The 16,574-nt window shown below is 51.5% G+C and overlaps 1 protein-coding gene across 1 annotated transcript; it reads left to right on the forward strand.

Annotated features, from left to right (window-relative positions):
• The first annotated feature begins 1,173 nt into the window (after positions 1-1,173).
• Positions 1,174-11,472, forward strand: LOC123452947 (ABC transporter C family member 14-like). The gene is made up of 12 exons (XM_045129693.1): positions 1,174-2,736; positions 5,566-6,062; positions 6,162-6,426; positions 7,857-8,177; positions 8,277-8,363; positions 8,466-9,263; positions 9,342-9,636; positions 9,766-9,980; positions 10,080-10,385; positions 10,465-10,528; positions 10,674-10,913; positions 11,068-11,472. The coding sequence occupies exons 1-12, from the start codon at positions 1,396-1,398 to the stop codon at positions 11,166-11,168; spliced, it is 4,530 nt and encodes a 1,509-aa protein (XP_044985628.1). The 5' UTR covers positions 1,174-1,395; the 3' UTR covers positions 11,169-11,472.
• The last annotated feature ends 5,102 nt before the right edge of the window (positions 11,473-16,574 follow it).

A 16,574-nucleotide genomic window follows, 5' to 3' on the forward strand; every position in this document is an offset into this window, starting at 1 on the left:
TGGTTGTCCGCCGCGTACCATGGTTCTTTGCGTGTGTCCTCCGGTAAGGTGGCCCGAATCACCTCGATCTCGCGCGGGGCGCTCCGCGTCGGAGGGCGGCGGAGGCACCGGGACGCCGTCGGGGCTCAGCTGCCACGCGCCCCGTACGCGCATGTCTGGTGGCGTCGAGTAGTTCACCTCATGCAGCACGCGGGCCTCCCATTTGTGCAGCCATCGACGGCCGAAGCCGTTGGTCGCCGCCCCGTCACCGGGAAACCTCTCTGCCATGGCGTTACCCTCAGGGTTTTGGACGAGATGGAGATGGTCGGCGCTAGAGCGTGGGCGGAGAGATGGCGGGTGTGTGGTTGGTGTGCGGCAAGCGGCGACGAAGTTCGGCTTTTATAGCGGTGAGAGGGCGGGAGCGGTGTAGACACGTGTGAGGAAAGGGGCGGGTGTGGACGTGTGACGGGAAAGACAAGTGACGTGCGACGGTGGCTCGCCATCGATGAAAGGATGTGAACCCGACGACAACATTGAATCGCACGAGGCGATGCGGTGAGGACGACGAAGGATGACGAAACGCAATCGCTGATGAGGGTGCCCATGAGGAGGTTCTCGTGCGGTTTTGTTTTCGTGTCAAATTCCTTTTCCCGGACGCCCCCGGTCGCCTCGTAGCGCGATGTCTTCGGTTTGGATCCAACGACGCCAATTTATATCCAAACTGATAAAATTTGGGCTTCTTGAGACACGAGTAGGTATTTTCTTTCGTCGGCCGTAAAAAAAAAATGCGTTGAGGCTATTGGGTGCGGGTGGGGAGGCGGCTGGAGAAGCTCTTATTTTTCTCGTCGATCAATCTTACGGCCATCCACACAGCAGTAGCCGCCAAGTGTGGCTCGCATCCATGCCACGACGCCAGCTAGTGGCTGTGGGAAGCTAGCCATGGAGTCGCTTCCTTCCCAGGTGACCAAGATACTCGTACCACTCCGGACTCCGGACTCCGGAGTCCGGACGGCACTCCACTCCACCAATAAACTACTACTAAAAATACTAAACATATAAAGATTTATAAAGGATTACACGTGATTAAGATTTTTCCTATATAACTAACCTCTTCTTCTCTGATTTTTAAATGGGTGGGACCTTCTTCCCTTTTAATTTCTAATTACTGTGATAAACTACCCTCGCTGGCGCTCTGCACCCGCAGCTGGGAAACGATCGCCACGCAGTAGCTGCCAATCGCGCCTCGTTTATTACTGTCCAAAAACAAAGGCGCGGCTCGTCGAAACCAAGGAAGCCTCGTCCCCTCTCCTCTCCTCTCCTCTCCTCCCGAGGACCAGACGGCCAACCCCTGCGCGCCGCGGAGCTCCTCTGCTCTACCCCGTCTCCGCATCTGCATGCGCCGCCGCTGATCCGCCCATGGAGCTCGCCTCGACGGCCCCGTGGTGGCTCACCACGAGGACCTGCGGCCTCCCCTCCGGGGCCGCCACGGGCGTCCTCGACTGGGCCGGCTTCCTCTTCCTCTCCACGTGCTCGCAGCGGCTCATGCTCTCCGCGGCGGCCGCGGCGTTCTTGGTCGCCGTGCTCTGCCTCGCGGTGGGCAAGGTTCTGTCCCGCCGGAGGGATGGCGCCGTCAACGGCAACGGCCAGAACGGAGCCGACAAGCCGCTGCTGGACCGGGGGAGGCAACGGGCAGTGCGGGCCGGCGCGGGGTTCGTCGTGGCGCTGGCGGCATCCGCGGGCCTCGCGGCGTTCTACGGCGTGCTTTTCGTTCTGTCAGTCGTGACGCGGGGCGTGGGCGGCGGCGAGGTCCAGGAGGCGGTGTTCCTCGCGCTGCAGTGCGCGGCGCACCTCGCGGGCGCCGCCCTGGTGGGGCACGAGAAGCGGTTCCGCGCGGCGACGCACCCGCTCACGCTCCGCCTCTTCTGGCTCGCCGCGTCGGCGCTCACCGCGCTGCTCGCGGGCGCGGCCGCCGCGCGCCTCGCGTCCGGCGCCGGCGCGCTCCCCGACGACGCGCTCGCGATCGTGGCGCTAGTCCTGTCCCTCCCCCTCCCCGTCGTCGCCATCCTGGGCGCCACGGGGATCACCGAAGCCGCCGCTGACGACCGGTCAGAAGAAGAAGCCAATGACGGCAAGGAGAAGAACACGACGCCGTACGCGAGCGCGTCATGGCTGTCGCGCATGTCATGGGCGTGGATGAACCCGCTGATCCAGCGCGGGTACCGCTCAGCGCTGGACCTGTCAGACGTGCCGACCCTGGCACCAGCGCACAGGCCGGAGCGCATGCACGCGCTCTTCCTCTCGCACTGGCCGTCGACCTGGGCGCGCAAGGACAACAACCCGGTCCGGCACGCGCTGCTCCGGTGCTTCTGGCCGCTGTTCCTCCTGAATGCGGGGCTGGCGCTGCTGCGGCTGACGGTGATGTACGTGGGGCCGACGCTGATCCAGAGCTTCGTGAGCTTCACGTCGGCGGCGGAGCGGCGGCCGCTGTGGGAGGGGACGCGGCTGGTGCTGGCGCTGCTGGGTGCCAAGGCGATGGAGGCGCTGTGCAGCCACCAGTACAACTTCCACTGCCAGAAGCTGGGGATGCAGATCCGGGGCGCCCTCATCACCGCGCTCTACCGCAAGGGCCTCCGCCTGTCGTGCTCCGCCCGGCAGAAGCACGGGCTCGGCATGATCGTCAACTACATGGCCGTCGACGCGCAGCAGCTCTCCGACATGATGCTCCAGATCCACTACCTCTGGCTAATGCCGCTCCAGGTACCACACGTCCATTGACTCCATTGATCAGTTGCTTTCCTAGTGGTACTTCTACTATGCATGCATGCATGATTGTTCTTGTTCACGGGGGTCATTGGCAATATCGTCGAGCTTGTTTCGGCTCCAACCATACGTTGGAAATTCCCCATAACTTGGATAGAAAGAATCAGGCCGGCGATGAGGTATTCAGTGACGTCAACGCAAAAAAACAACAAGTATATCAACTGACGTGACCTGGGGGTTGGCTACGGTAGATTTGCTGATGCCATTTTCCTTGCTTCTGAGATAATATAGAGTAGAAAAAGATGATTTCTCCTTCTTCTTTTTGTCCTCCAGCGGCACGTTGGGCACAGTCACTCATTCATCCATCATTGTACTCCTAGTACCTGCCACAAGTGAGAGCACGGCACGGCGTGGCAGTTCACATTTCTTTGTAGCTTTTCGGTCCCGTGAGCGATCGTATCCCCGGATTTGGCACGCCTTGCGGTTCACACAAGCCCTATCTCCTCCGGTCAAGCCTTACGTTTCGTTCGTTGGTTCGTTGCGTTTTGGGGCCGCTTGCAATGGCTGCCGTAAGCAAGAACCAAGATTCTTCTCATAGTAGATAATTCCTCCGTGGTTCGCATGGACCTTCTTATGAATGATTTCGTAAACGCAAGTCTTTCCCTCGTTTCGTCCAAGACAACGACCTTCACCTCGGCATTGCCATTAAAACCGTCCCACATGGCCCATGGGATCTCAAGCTCATTATTCACCTTTCTTTTTTGCGGAAAGCTCATTTTCGACGGTCAGAGTCGACCCGGTCACGATGGCAGCCATCAACAAGTATTTATGGCTGGAGTACCGTAGCCGTAAGGACCAAGGATCATCGTAGAAAAATCATCCGTGATACGCATGGAAATGGAGGTAGTCGCCGTCGATCGTAATGAATTATTCCGTAAACAAAAGCCCCTCTCGTCACCTTCAAAACAGCGACCTTCGCACTGCAGTTATACAGTAGCACGTACTTTGTTTTAAAATGTAAAAACGTTTTGGCTGTTCAATTTGATAGCATGTCCCAATCGTGGCCCATACTCTCATCGATTACCTTCCTTTTGCAGAAAGCCCATTAACTAATTACCTGAATTAAACTGGCTGATAAAATTGTTTGGTTTCTCTTTCAATCGTCCATTCATATACGTATGCCAATACCCCATGCGTCGTATGCGTATGCGTATACGTATAGGCTATACATCATATTTTTTTTGGTTGGAGCCGGACGTACTCTACTTGGACGCTATACTTGGCTTGCTGCCGCTCTGGTCAGAAATCGGTTGGATTGGACCCGTAGGTTTAATTGGCTTACGACATGTGAGTATGTGACCAGTCGCCGTCACGAGTACATTAGTTAATTAATACTCTACGTACTGATTTCTCTGTGTGAACTTCAGTTGATGTGTGCCCGGTAGTGGTTGAGAACTTGAGATGCACTCAGTCTAGCTACAATCTGTATCCTTGTGTTTTTCCCCTTGGACTGATCCTCCAGGCAGGACCAGCTTCCAGAAGAATTGTATATTTTGCACGTGGGCCGACACATGCATTGGTGCAGGCATGCATGAAGTAGGAGTATTATCTTTTCATGGACCGAGAAAATCTGCATGATGTTTTAGTGATACCAACTCTGGCTCTTTGGTGGAGTATGTGTACGCGGACATTTTGTTGCAATTTTTCAACTCTACACAATATAAGTGAGAAAATAGGTGAATTCACAAGACGCTCAATATAGATACTCTCTTAAAGGTTGTGGATCTTTGGAACCCGGGTCTAGACGCACCCGCTAAACATTTCAAAAAGAATTGCAAAAAGGTACTCTCTCCATCCGGGTGTATAGGACATGTGCGTAGTTCTAGATTGTTAATTTAACTACTTAAGTATATATTATATGTAATAAATAGTATACCATTAGATTCATATGAGGATATAGTTTTCGAATATGTATTTTTTATCAAATATAATATATATTTAGCTAGTTAAATTGATAACCTAGAACCACGCGCATGTCCTATACACTTGGACGAAGGTAGTAATCAAGATGTAGCCAACATGGTTGAGTGAGCATATCCAGCTACGCCTAAAAAACCGCGCCCTCAAACTCCCGCGGATACCATATGTCAGTTACTAATTGGACGTGTCCCCTATTTATCCGTTCGTACAGCTATATTTTTTCTGTCTTCCTTATATGTCTGATCATTTACACATTTTTTATGGAGAAGAAGAAAAATAAAGAAAAAAGAATGAATAAAAAAAGTGGTTCGGGATGACGTCGCGTCCTATGTGTCAGACTTACCGGGCACATTCGGGATGGGTTCGCGTCATATCATCCTCATATTTGAGTTGGCTACGAGGGTTTACGGACAGTCCGCGTGTATATGGATGATACGAAGGTCCGGTTGGGCCACTTTTTCCCTTCGCTTTTTTACTCGGTCACTGCCGAGGGAGGACGTCCACGGACGTATGAGGAGTTATTTAAGAAGTCCGGCTGTAGATGTTCTCAAATACGAAGTTTAATGAATGAATGACTTCTAGTTAATTTCAGTGAAAAAATCACAACATGGAAAACCTTGAATAGTAACCTTTATCTGGATCCGATTTTGCTTTTTGCACACAGAAAAACACACAAGTCGTTTCTTCTTGAAACATCACACATGAGTACAGTATAGCACTATAGCATTATTGACAAAAAGTGTTCCAATAATAAGTTGAAGAAGAATAAAACAAGAGAAACAGCCAACTGGAAGAATTACATAACAATTCTGATTTGATGCATTTCCCCTGTTGATTGCGACGCAGGTGGGCGTGGCGCTTGGGCTGCTGTACATCTACCTTGGCCCGCCGGTGACGTCGGCTCTGGTGGGCGTGTTCGGTGTGATGGCGTTCGTGCTGCTGGGCACCCGCCGGAACAACCGGTACCAGTTCTCGCTGTCCGGCGAGCGGGACCGGCGGATGAAGGCGACGAACGAGATGCTGAGCTACATGCGCGTGATCAAGTTCCAGGCGTGGGAGGAGCACTTCAACGCGCGCATCGGCCGCTTCCGGCGCCTCGAGTTCGGCTGGCTCACCCGCTTCATGTACTCCATCTCCGGCAACATCGTGGTGCTCTGGAGCGCGCCCACCGTGGTCTCCGCGCTCGTCTTCGGCACCTGCGTCGCCGTCGGCGTGCCCCTCGACGCCGGCCTCGTCTTCACCGCCACCTCCCTCTTCAAGATCCTCCAGGAGCCCATGCGCAACTTCCCCCAGGCCATGATCCAGGCCTCCCAGGCCATGATCTCCCTCCAGCGCCTCGACTCGTACGTTATGCATGTCATGTATATGATCGTGCATGCATGCACGTCTACGTCTTCTTCGTGGGTTTGATGAACTGATTGATGGTGCATGTGGTGTGGTAGGTACATGACGAGCCCGGAGCTGGACGAGGGCGCGGTGGAGAGGGAGCCGGCGGCGGCGTCGCGCGACGGCGGGGTGGCCGTGCATGCGAAGGACGGGGTGTTCACGTGGGACGACGAGGAGACGGAGGCCGGGAAGGAGGTGCTGCGCGGGATCGACCTGGAGATCCGCAGCGGCAAGCTGGCCGCCGTGGTCGGCATGGTCGGGTCCGGCAAGTCGTCGCTGCTCGGCTGCATCCTCGGCGAGATGCGCAAGGTCTCCGGCAAGGTACGTGCTCCTAGCTAGTATTCGTCCATCTCTTACAGTTACGCGTACAGCATAATGCATGAGCGGTCGAATCCGCACTGCATCTGCATGCATGTTGCCATGAGTACTACGAGTGCCAAACTTTGAACGGCGATCATGGCCGATCTTGCTCTCGTTTAGTTCTTGTCCCCTCCCCCTCGCCTCGAATCTTTCTCTCTCGCCGCTGCAGCGATTGCAGCGTGCGATGCCTAATAGACCCACGTGGGAGAAGAGAGTCTGCCTTCGGTTGCATGATTGAGGCGGCGGCTAGTGTTGCTGTATGGACTTGTCGTCATCGGTGGCATCAACTTTCCAGCAGCAACCGTACGGGCGGACAACTCGATGCTCTGATGGAATGGGAAGTGCCTGACACTGACAGTCCTACTGATACCACATGAAGTCTTCTTTCGCCTTCTCTTGTCTGGTTAAAGGCAAGCTGCTGGCACGAACGCATCAATGAAGTCTTCTTTCTCGGACCGAACTGCACGACTGGATCTCGACGCCACCACGGGTCCATTCAGCTATTAAGACGGCGGGGTCAGTCCTATGATGGCTCATGCGTTTATTACTCACTCTGCCCTAATTGGACCTCATCCTGATTTTTCTTTCTTGATGATGAAGCTGCCACTTTCGTACTACCAACCTTTGATATGAAAACGACGTATACTACTCCACACAAGCAAGATACTACCATAAATAAATAATGCCTTGTTTTATGAGGACCTGGCTTACGCGGTTACGCCTGAACGTTTTCATATCAAAGATTGCGATTGTAATGTTTGGTGGATTTGGGGGTTGGTGTTGGATTGCCATGATCGATCAAAACGACGGCAAAGAACAAAGGTGCGGTCTATTCACATTCTTGTGAGCTCAGTTGGTATGCCTACGGACAACCACACCCAGACCAGAGGCCCTTGTTTTGTAGACTCGATAAAGGCAATCTGAAATCTCAGATCAGACAGATTTTGTTGGACCTCCGACGGATTTATTTATTTTTGCCTGTTGTCTTGATCATACGCAAATATGCAGACTGCACCGTGAAGAAACCAAAATTTCTCTGAATGCTGCGTTTCTCTGATGCTGACTTGGGAGTTTCTATGAACCAAAATTCTGTTGGTCTCACTAGATGCACAAGTTCTGAAGTAGTAGTATGTCATTCAGACAGACGACCTTGCTGTTTACTTTTTAGTGATTGTTTGATGTATGCAAGTTAAATAAATAAATTTTGTTTCATTCCGACTTTTTTTTTTCATTTTCCAGCGATGAAACCAAGACTTGCATTTACATACTCTCGCTCTTGTTTATCATTTTCTGTTAGGAGAGTAGGCACAATCTGTTTCTAATGTGTGCTGCACCTGAACGATGCTTTGACAGACACTGAATGATCGATTCTGAATCTCTTTGCTTTGCAGGTCAAGGTGTGCGGCACGACGGCGTACGTGGCCCAGACGGCGTGGATCCAGAACGGCACCATCGAGGAGAACATCCTGTTCGGGCAGCCGATGCACGGGGAGCGGTACAAGGAGGTGATCCGGGTGTGCTGCCTCGAGAAGGACATGGAGATGATGGAGTTCGGCGACCAGACGGAGATCGGTGAGCGCGGGATCAACCTCAGCGGCGGCCAGAAGCAGCGCATCCAGCTCGCCCGCGCCGTCTACCAGGACTGCGACATCTACCTCCTCGACGACGTCTTCAGCGCCGTCGACGCGCACACCGGCAGCGAGATCTTCAAGGTACGTAGTTCATTTTACTATCTAGAGCCTTAGGCCGCTAGACTCAACTGAGTGCTTGGTTTGGTAATGGTAGTTGCTTAATGAGTCATGTTCTTGCAGGAATGTGTTAGAGGTGCTCTGAAGGACAAGACTGTGGTGCTTGTGACTCACCAAGTCGATTTCTTGCACAACGCTGACATCATATATGTAAGCATGCATGCCGGCACATTCTCAAGCGGCAAAGTGGCTCATGCATTGTTTGCCTTTGCAGTGAGATGAAATTGAGGAATGATGTTCGCTTGTGTGCAGGTGATGAAGGAAGGCACGATAGTGCAGTCCGGCAAGTACGATGAGCTCATTCAGCGCGGCTCCGACTTCGCGGCGCTCGTGGCGGCGCACGACAGCTCCATGGAGCTCGTGGAGAGCGCGGCGCCGGTGTCTGACGAGAAGGGGGAGACGCCGGCCGTCTCCCGGCAGCCGTCCGGCAACGGCAGTGGCAGAAGGCCGTCCAGCAGCGGGGAGGCGAACGGGGTGGTGGCGGAGAAGGCGTCGGCGCGGCTGATCAAGGAGGAGGAGCGCGCGAGCGGGCACGTGAGCCTGGCCGTGTACAAGCAGTACATGACGGAGGCGTTTGGGTGGTGGGGCGTGGCGCTGGTGGTGGCCGTGTCGGTGGCCTGGCAGGGGTCCGTGCTGGCCAGCGACTACTGGCTGGCCTACGAGACCGACGCCGGGAACGCCGCGTCGTTCCGGCCGACGCTCTTCATCGAGGTTTACGCCATCATCGCCGCCGCGTCGGTGGTGCTGGTCTCGGGGCGGTCCTTCCTCGTGGCCTTCATCGGCCTCCAGACCGCCAACTCCTTCTTCAAGCAGATCCTCAACAGCATCCTCCACGCGCCCATGTCATTCTTCGACACCACCCCGTCCGGCAGGATACTCAGCAGGGCGTCCTCCGACCAGACCAACGTCGACCTCTTCCTGCCATTCTTCGTCTGGCTCAGCGTCTCCATGTACATCACCGTCATCAGCGTGCTGATTGTCACATGCCAGGTGGCCTGGCCGTCTGTCATCGCCATCATCCCTCTGCTCATACTCAACTTGTGGTACCGGGTAAGTTGTCCACCTCAGTCCGACGTGCAATGCAAGAACTCTCGGACACCTTAACGTTGATTCCAATTTGATTTGCAGGGCTACTACCTTGCGACGTCGAGGGAGCTGACGCGGCTCGAGTCCATCACCAAGGCTCCGGTGATCCACCACTTCTCGGAGACGGTGCAGGGTGTCATGACCATCAGGTGCTTCAGGAAGGGCGATGGCTTCTTTCAGGAGAACCTTAACCGGGTCAATTCTAGCTTGAGGATGGATTTCCACAACAATGGCGCCAACGAGTGGCTCGGTTTCCGGCTAGAGCTGGCCGGCAGCTTTGTTCTTTGCTTCACTGCCTTGCTCATGGTCACTCTGCCCAAAAGCTTCATCCAGCCAGGTAATTATGCTTCTTCTCTGGCTTTTCTTCATCAATTTGCTTTTGTGTAATGATGAAGAGACCTGTTGTTGACTTACTCCATTGGAGCCATTTTCATGATGAAGTTTCTAAGACATTTTTGTGATGCAGAATTTGTTGGTCTATCGCTCTCGTATGGTCTGTCGCTCAACTCAGTCTTGTTCTGGGCCGTATGGATGAGTTGCTTCATCGAAAACAAGATGGTGTCAGTCGAGAGGATAAAGCAATTCGTAAACATCCCGTGTGAGGCAGAATGGAGGATCAAGGACTGTCTACCTGTTGCAAACTGGCCAACAAGAGGTGACATCGAAGTCATCGATCTCAAGGTAAATTCTTCATGAGGCATTATTTAACTTTGTCCTGAAACAAAAAAAATGACCTGAACAAGAACTTGCATATGTGATATGTGTATATTCATTATTCAGGTTAGGTATCGGCATAACACTCCACTAGTACTCAAGGGCATCACGCTTAGCATACACGGAGGAGAGAAGATTGGAGTTGTTGGTAGGACTGGCAGTGGGAAATCAACACTGATCCAGGCCTTGTTCAGAATAGTGGAGCCTTCCGAGGGGAAGATCATCATCGACGGCGTCGACATCTGCACCTTAGGACTCCATGATCTGAGGTCTCGGTTCGGAATCATACCTCAGGAGCCCGTGCTCTTTGAAGGTACCATCCGAAGCAACATCGACCCGCTCGAGGAGTACTCTGATGTTGAGATTTGGCAGGTATTTGTCAGATAATACTAAACTCATTTTATCTCCCAAAATCTTCTGTCTTCAGAATCTGAACCTGCTTCATTTTTAGGCCTTGGACCGTTGTCAGCTGAAGGAAGCCGTGACATTAAAACCGGAAAAGCTTGATGCATCAGGTACCCTTAGTTATAGTTTAGTGCTCACTACTTCGATTCTACATGATGTTCTGCATGAACAAACTAACGCATTGACATGCCAAAATATGTTTTTAAAAACATTTAATGATTTTTGTTTTGTTTTTTCGAATGTTTGCTTACCTAGTTGTCGACAACGGCGAGAACTGGAGTGTGGGACAGCGGCAACTGCTTTGCCTAGGCCGGGTGATGCTGAAACACAGTAAAATACTGTTCATGGACGAGGCCACCGCGTCGGTGGATTCCCAAACCGATGCCGTGATTCAGAGGATCATCAGGGAAGATTTTGCAGAGTGCACCATCATCAGCATTGCCCACAGGATACCGACGGTCATGGATTGCGACAGAGTCCTTGTCATTGATGCAGGTAACCACCTGAAATTCAGCATGCCCTTTCTTTCAGGAAGCATACACTGAAACATTGTTGGCATATACGTACTATGTTTTCAGTTTCAGAAAGTGGACACCAAAACTTGCTTCTTCTTAATATCATCTCTTAAACTGTGAATCACTGTTATCAGGACTAGCAAAGGAGTTTGACCGGCCTGCCGCCCTGATCGAAAGACCGTCGCTCTTTGGAGCACTGGTTCAAGAGTACGCGAACCGGTCGTCTGACATGTAACCAGTGAGAGGGAATGGCCTATTTTCTGCTTCAAGATTTGGGAGGGATCGAGGGATGGAGATTTCTCCACGAGGTGGCATGAGTAACCTGCACTCGTACTCTGATATGTCACCGGCTGTGATTGATCTTGAGAATGGTCAAAGGAGAAGCCAGTGTGCGATAGGCATATGATCCGTAGAGATTAGTTCCGAGATTTCATTCAACCCATTAAGCTGGAGTTTTTCTGTCACTGGTATGAGCTGAAGATGGTATGTGATGTGTTGTGCCCGCGATTATTTTAGTCCTACTGATGACCCGTATGAAATTAAATGTCTCAGTGGCGACAGTGCGGTAGTTTTTATTTTTTTGGGAAAAAGGAGAAACACAACCTCCGACCTCTGCATCAATCGATGCATACATCCATATTATTAAAAGGTTTGAAAACAAAGTTATGGTTCCACAACAAGCTCACGAGCTGAGCAATAAATAAATAGTATAAAAGCAGATGAAAACCGTCACATCCGACGAGACCAAAATTAAGCTACGATGCCTATACACCTAGTCTGTCATCCAAACCGGCTGAAGATAGCCCATACGACCGTCTTCCATCGGTTGCACCCAATATCGAAAAGTTTTCTGAAGTCCGCATGAACGAGTAGCGATCACATTGACTATGTAAATAACCTGCAAAAAGTTATTGAAATTCTTGTCATTAAAAATCATATCATTTTTTAGTATTCCATATAGCCCAGAACAAAGCACTTATTCCTGTTAGGAATAAGCAACTTGTATTCCCATGAGGCCATAGGCCAGTATATATACATGTACAGGTGATGGACTATATGCAGGAAACCCCTTATATATTGGGATAAATACAAAAGGGTACATGACTTATATTATAACTCTAACACCCCCCCTCAAACTCATGGTGGATGAACAACACTGAGTTTGGAGAGATAAAAGCCATGTTGTGCTCTAGTCTGGGCCTTCGTCAGGAAATCCGCCAACTGTAACTCGGAAGGCACATACTGAAGAGCAACAACCTGATCCTGCACAGCAGCGCGCACATAGAAAGCATCAACACCAATATGCTTGGTGAGCTCATGCTTCAAAGGATCGCGCGCAATGCTAATGTCACGTCCAAGATGCGACCCTATCCTCAATTTGGCACGAAGGCCTCGTCAGGGATAGAAGCGCATCTCGTCGTGTCGCAAGAATGGATATCGTTACAAGTACATGTACTGAAAAGAAGAGGTATATAACAGAGTTGACTTACACTCGCCACAAGCTACATCAGAGACACATCAGTACATTACATAATCATCAAGAGTAAGAGCAGGGTCCGACTACGGACGAAAATAAACGACAAAAGAAGAACGACGTCCATTTTTGCTATCCCAGGCTGCCGGCCTGGAACCCATCCTAGATCGATGAAGAAGAAGAAGCAACTCCAAATGAACAATCAACGCACTCGCGTCAAGTAATCTTTACCTGTACCTGCAACTGGTGTTGTAGTAATCTGTGAGCCACAGGGGACTCAACAATCTCATTTCCAAAGGTATCAAAACTAGCAAAGCTTAATGGGTGAGGCATGGTTAAGTGGTGATGTTGCAGCAGCGGCTAACCATATATTTGGTGGCTAACTTACGAGTACAAGAAATAAGAGGGGGAAGATCTACGCATAGCGGACGTGAACTACTGATGATCAAATGAATGATCCTGAACACCTACCTACGTCAGACATAACCCCACCGTGTCCTCGATCGGAGAAAGAACTCACGAAAGAGACAGTCACGGTTACGCACACAGTTGGCATATTTTAATTAAGTTAACTTCAAGTTATCTAGAACCAGTGTTAAACAAAGTTTCCACGTTGCCACATAACCGCGGGCACGGCTTTCTGAAAGATTTAACCCTGCAGGGGTGCTCCAACTAGTCCATCACAAATTACCACAAGCCGCATAGAAATCCTCAATCACGAAGCTCGCGATCTCGTCGGATTCCCTAGTGGAAAACCTCAACTCTGAGATTACCCGAAGCATCACCGGAATCCCGATGCACAAGATATCTCGTCAAAGGTAAAACTAATCCAGCAAGGCTGCCCGGCGTGTCGACGATCCCGATAGGAGCCGCGTATCTCGTTCTCAGGACACGATGGATGGAACTAGCTACGGGTGCCAAACCTCGAGTTTCCCCGTGGTGGCCCCGCAGGCAGACCGTTTGGGACCAACACCATCAGCACTGGCCCCCCTGTTTCTGTAAAATTACTCCTCGGGTTCATGACGCCCTATGCATTTCAGTGTTAACAAAATTATTATGTTGGGCAAATGTAGAACCAATGTTGGGCCTTGCCGGACCAGCTTTAATCTAAAACGAATTATCAAGGGGGTCCCCATAACAACCCCGATCGTGTTAGGAGCGCTCATTTATGGAACATAACACCGGTAGCCGAAACTAAGGGGGCAAAGGTGGAACAAAACACCAGGCTAGAAAGGCCGAGCCTTCCACCTTTTACCAAGTATATAGGTCCATTAAATTAAATAGCATTTAAATAGGGTGATAAGAAAAGGAACCCATGTTATCACATGGAAGCAACTGCACCTGCAACTAGCAACGCTAACACAGGGTTAAGCAAGCGGTAACATAGCCAATCAGTGGTTTGCTAGGTCGAACAGGTTGAAGGTAATCATGGCATTGTTGAGAGGCTGATATTTAACAGGTGGTAGGCAACGAGACATAATCGAAAGCATCGAAATAACTAGCATGACAATGATAGTAATGGTATCTAGGGAAATGGTCATCTTGCCTGAGATCCCGCTTGGAAGAAGAATGACTCCGAGAAGTCGGCGAACCAACGTAGTCGAACGGGTCCTCACATTCCGACACGCTTGCGGAACTCTATCGGAACAGAGCAAACCGGAAACAAACATCAACATAGATATTCACCACACGATGCACAACATGATGCACAACCTAATATGATGCATGATCAGTTCAATGATGCAAGGGATGGCATGGCAATTCACCTCACGCAAACTCTACACATTAGGTGAAGCTCGATATGCAACGGGTTGCATATCGACGAAACTCCATGATTAATTATTTAATTCACTCCCGATTATTTAACACGCAATATTAAGTGTTGTTAACATGGCAAGGGGTGAAGCGATGATCCTACGTGTCATCCTAGTCAGTTTTACTTGCGGAACAAAGAGCGGAGCTACGGCACAAGAGGCATGCAACACAATATATCATGCCATGAATGCGACATGCATGCAAGTTCAAACATCACGTGCAAGAAGAGAAAGAAACAGGTGTCGCCACGGCGAGCGAAAGGGAACCATGGCGGCAAGACGGAAACGATGCCATGGCAACACTCCTATCCCGATAACTCGGCGAGCAATCGTGCCAACGTACTGGGAACGCGTGCGGGAACGGTAAATAAAGATGGGGTGATCCCGTATCTCGGGTTCCCATGTGTCGAGGCATGACGAAAGAAGACAACGGGCAATAGGCAACATACGGTGCATACAAACATATATTCATACATCACTTGTACACGGTACACGACAACGTCTCAACGTTATACCTTCGAAGCATGCTATTCGAAGCGGTTCGGGTCGTAGCGGACCAACGGTCGTCGTGGAAGTCGTGGTCGTCGTGGAAGTAGTCGTACACGCGTCGGTAGTTGAAGTAGTGGTACACGGTCTTCGGCGACGGTTACGGTCTTCACCTCAGTAGTCGAACACGTTTCGGCGGTCGTCGAGGACATCGTGGTCTCGGCGAATTTGTCGACGACCCACGGTGGCAGGGATGGTGCACGCGGCGACGGCAAGCGGCAGCACGAGCAAAGGCGAGCGGAGGCCACGGCTACTAGCGGCAGCAACTAACAGCTAGCAACGACATCTGACAGCAGCAACAAATAGCAACGGCGACAGGAACATGTAAAGCAAGCAAGCTACGGCAACATATAGTAGCATCTACAAGCAGCAGCACAGCGCGGGGCGAGCAGCAAAGCAACCCTTCGACAGCAACACCAAAACGCAGCAACAGACAACAGGAACTGCTCGGCAACATAAGGCAGCAACATCAACAACTAAGGCAGAGATGGCAGCAAGCACGCAAGCAGGCAACATCAGGCACAAGAGCAGCAGCACAACACACGGCAACTCGGCAACAGCAAGCTCAAGAGGGACGAGGCCGCGGCACGGCGGCACGACGAGGAACGATGGCGCAGGCGCGGAACGGCGACGAGCTGCTGGCGGGCGCGGGACCTTGGGCCACGGCAGAGGCATGTGCGGCGACCCGGGAACGCGGGGCACGACCGGCGGGGAGAGGGAGGCCGCAGCGCGCGGGGAGACGGCAAGGCGGCGACAGAGCGAGGATGAGGCGACCTGCAGCGGCCAAGGCTGCCATGGCGAGGCGGCGCACGACGAGCGCGCGGGGAACGACGAGGAGACGAGGGCGAGGGCGAGCAGCATGGGGCGGGAGCTGCTCGGCAAGAGGAAGCGAGAGGAGCCAGGCGAGGCGGCGCGCGGCGCAGGGGCAGCCGGCGTCGGCGCGCGGCCACGGCTGCGGGATGCGGGGTCGGCACGGGGTCGGGCAGGAGGAACACGGGGACGAGGGGCTTGGGGAGGCTGCGCGAGAGGGGGGAGAAGGGGATCGGCTGAGCCTCCCTCGCTCGCTAGGTTAGGAGGGGCCTTGGTGGGCCTGGGCCGGCTCCTCCTTTATCCTTTTTAAAAAAAACATAAAACAACCACAAAAGAAAAGGTTTTAACAAAAATAAAAAAATGCCTTTTGATTCCTTTAAAAATATACCCCAACTATAAAATAGATTGGGCATTTTTTTTACAAAAATAAAATGAAACCTTTTTTTTAAGAATAAAATAAAACCCTTCAACAAGAGAATAAAAATAAACCCCTTTTAAAGGAGAAAAGAAAATGAGACTTTATTTGTAAAATAAAACAAGAGGAGAAATAAAAGAAAAACCCAAGGGTTGCCCCCACATTTAATAATAGGACTTTTATTAAAAGGAAGACGAACCTTTTTAAATTGGGGTTAAAACGAAGACTTAGCAAAACCACAAAAAAAAATTAGGAGGGGAGAGGAGGGTTTTAGGTCCGCGGTGCAACAGGGTTTTTGAGGTGGCTCTCACGCACCCACTCTCAACATGCCAACAAACGACGTCACACTCACAAAGCTCTAACACCTAACAACACGGAGCAACAAGCAACACCGAAAAACACAGATGACGTGATGCCATGCATAATGCCACGATGCAAACTACATGATGATGCAACGAATAATTCTAATCACACGACGGAAACGGAAAAGAAGGGGAAATCTTCTGGAACGTCGATCTCGGGCTGTCACAACTCTCCTACACTACAAGAGGATCTCGCCCCGAGATCCAAGAATGAAAGGGG

Source organism: Hordeum vulgare, chromosome 5H (assembly GCF_904849725.1).
Source record: "Hordeum vulgare subsp. vulgare chromosome 5H, MorexV3_pseudomolecules_assembly, whole genome shotgun sequence".
Lineage (NCBI taxonomy): Eukaryota > Viridiplantae > Streptophyta > Magnoliopsida > Poales > Poaceae > Hordeum > Hordeum vulgare.